We start from the raw sequence: 2,970 nt of genomic DNA, 5'->3' as shown, positions 1-2,970 counted from the left end.
TATTCAACTTATTGATTTTTATTGTTTTTCAAGTATTCATTATCAGAATTTAATATATTTATTTCAGAATTTAATTGCTATTGTGTGTCTGTCACAAAAAAAAAGTGAAAAAAATGAAAAAAAAACCAACAAAGTAGAATAGCTTTCTAAACTGAGATTTCTGGTAGAATATATATTTCCTCTCCATGTCTAAGGACCATAAAGATAAATGGCACAAACTCAGCCATAAAAAAAAGAAGGCAACTCTGTCATTTGCAAAAAAATAAATCAACTTAGAGGGCATTATGCTAAGTGAGATAAACCAGACAGAGAAAAATAAATGGTATCACTCATGTGTGGAAGCTAAAACAAAACAAAAGGCAATTTCATAGAAACAGACAATAGAATGGTGTTGGCCAGGGGCTGCAAAAAAGGGAAAAATGGAGTGACGTGGTTGGTTCAAAGGGTACAAATTTTCATTTATAAGTTCTGAGGAACTAATGTACAACATGGTGACTATAGTCAATAACAGTTGTATGCTTTAAAGTTGTTGAGAGAAGATCTTATACACTCTTGCTGTTGTCAAAACCAACCTCTGTGCTCCAGAGCTGAAATATAAGATTGTTATAACATATATGTATATTATATATAATATAAGGAGTTTGAGGATTAAGAGGAAGAACAGAGGGGCACCTGGTGGCTCAGTGGGTTAAGCATCTGCCTTTAGCTCAGGTCATGATCTCAGGGTCCTGAGATGGAGCCCCGCCTTGGGCCCCTGCTCAGCTGGGAGTCTGCTTTTCCCTCTCCCTCTGCCCTCCCCACCCTACCCCCATTCATGCTCTCTCTCTCAAATAAATAAATAAAATCTTTAAAAAAAATAAGAGGAACAATAGTTTTATTACTTTGCCACTAGGCAAAGGAGGCTGCAGCAGGCTAATGCCTTCAAAACTGCAGACCCACTGGGGTAACAGGCTGAGGGGGTTTTGTAGGAAAATACAGGACCTGGGTGGTTTCGATAGGAATCTGGTAGGTGCTGCCAAATGCACATGTCATGACTTCGAGGTGGTTTCATGACTAGCACTGGCACTGGCCATCTGAATCTCCTTACTAAGTATACATCGGGGTCAGTGAAATGTATCAAGAGTAAGTTTCTGGAACAAAGGATTTTCAGATAAACAAGTGAAGGGGAGGGGCAAACTTCAAGAACAAGGAAGAGAAAAATTTGTTCAGTTTAAAGTCAAGGCTTGCTGAAGCACTACTGTGTCCATCCATCTTTATGTTTCCATAGTGGTTTCATTACCACACACATGTAAAAAAGTTAACCATGTCAGGTGATAGACATGCTGTTTATCTTGATCTCTTCCACAATGAATATGTACATCAAATCATCATATTCTACACTTTAAATGTATACCATTATATTTGTCAATTATTCTTCAATAAAGTTTAAAAAAAGGAATTACCTATCATATCTTTAAGAAACCAAATCAATGGTTACCAGAGGGGAGATGGGTAAAACAGAAATTAAGGAACACACTTGTGATGAGCACTGGGCGATATATGGAAGAGTTGAATCACTCTATTGTACACCTAAAACTCATAGTACACTGTATGTTAACTAACTGGAATTTATTTATTTTTTTTTAAAGATTGTATTTTTTTATTTGAGAGAGAGAGAATGAGAGATAGAGAACACGAGAGGGAAGAGGGTCAGAGGGAGAAGCAGACTCCCTGCCGAGCAGGGAGCCCGATGTGGGACTCGATCCTGGGACTCCAGGATCATGACCTGAGCCGAAGGCAGTCGCTTAACCAACTGAGCCACCCAGGCACCCAACTAACTGGAATTTAAATAAAAACTTCAAAAAATTCAAATCAAACCAACAACAATAATAATAATAACAAGTAGAGATGAAGTTTGTATTGTTCATAAGCTCTTATGGAAGCTGGGTTCTTAAGTAAGCATACACTGTAATTAGGAAATAAGTTCTGTTTTAGAGGCACATGGCACTACACCAACAGAGTCCTGAATACATTGGTTACAAAGAATTCTTCAGATTTTTTAAAAAATATCCGTTTGTTTGGAAATGAGTCAATCCTGCCGGTGGTCTTCCCACATACCACTCAGGTTGTATAAAAGGCCCTGTGGAGATTATGAAATTCAAACTCAAGGAACTGATTCTGCTCCTTAACTGAACCCTCCACTCCTGACACCATGTGCTACTATGACAACTATTATGGTGGCCTGGGCTATGGGTACAGTGGCCTGGGTTGTGACTATAGATGTGGTTGTGGTGGCTGTGGTTATGCCCATCGTCCACGCTGCTTTGGAAAATACTGTTGTTCTGGCTTCTACTGAGCTATTCTAGTTTGCTGATCACTTGAATAGTTCCTGTTACTTATATAAAGATTCTCTATCATATTGGCATTATTTTCTATTCTGACATTAATACCTAAATCCTAGGCCACTTGTGATAAAAGAGTCACCAACTCATGAATTATCTAGAATATCCAATGATTTTGTGGGGTAAAAATATCCATTCATTTTTGTATGTTTGCACAAATCCAATCTTGGGAAAATTCTGATTTTATTTATTATTTGTTTATTTTTTATTAAATGTAAGTTCATTTGCAAGTGTATAGTATGTTTTTTACATATATTCATTTATCTTCATCACTACTGAGTGTAAGAATGTGTGTGGGGGTGTGTGTGTGTGTGTGTGTGTAGCTGCATAGCTGCTATTTTTCTATCAACAAAAGTCTGCTCCAAAAACATGAATTTTCATTGGCACTTGAAGGGACAAAGGCATCATTCTGAGAACTTGAACAGCTTGCAAGAAGAAACCATCCAGCATGACTGAAATGGATGCAGAGCTTTTACTGATGAGGCACCAACAAGCATCTTTTAGAGTTTTCTCTTTGCACCACTCAGGTGCAGGCATATCTCATGTTATGTTCAATCTCTTCTATCGCCACTTCTTAAAGACAATAGCT

General features: G+C 37.7%; 1 protein-coding gene across 1 annotated transcript; it reads left to right on the top strand.

The window, feature by feature from the left end:
* The first annotated feature begins 2,191 nt into the window (after positions 1-2,191).
* LOC148164976 (keratin-associated protein 20-3-like) lies at positions 2,192-2,335 on the top strand. The gene has a single exon (XM_088022425.1). The coding sequence runs from the start codon at positions 2,192-2,194 to the stop codon at positions 2,333-2,335; it is 144 nt and encodes a 47-aa protein (XP_087878551.1).
* Positions 2,336-2,970: the final 635 nt, after the last annotated feature.

The sequence above is a fragment of the Eumetopias jubatus genome, unplaced genomic scaffold, assembly GCF_037043125.1.
Source record: "Eumetopias jubatus isolate StellerSeaLion01/CBP00866 unplaced genomic scaffold, mEumJub1_p1.0 scaffold_1, whole genome shotgun sequence".
In the NCBI taxonomy this organism is placed as follows: domain Eukaryota; kingdom Metazoa; phylum Chordata; class Mammalia; order Carnivora; family Otariidae; genus Eumetopias; species Eumetopias jubatus.
Note: the sequence above shows the minus strand (reverse complement) of the source record. Positions and strands in the feature narration are given on the sequence as shown.

What these genes read in the sequence shown, in the direction of transcription:
- LOC148164976 (XM_088022425.1), top strand. Translation starts at nt 2,192, where the DNA reads ATGTGCTACTATGACAACTATTATGGTGGCCTGGGCTATGGGTACAGT.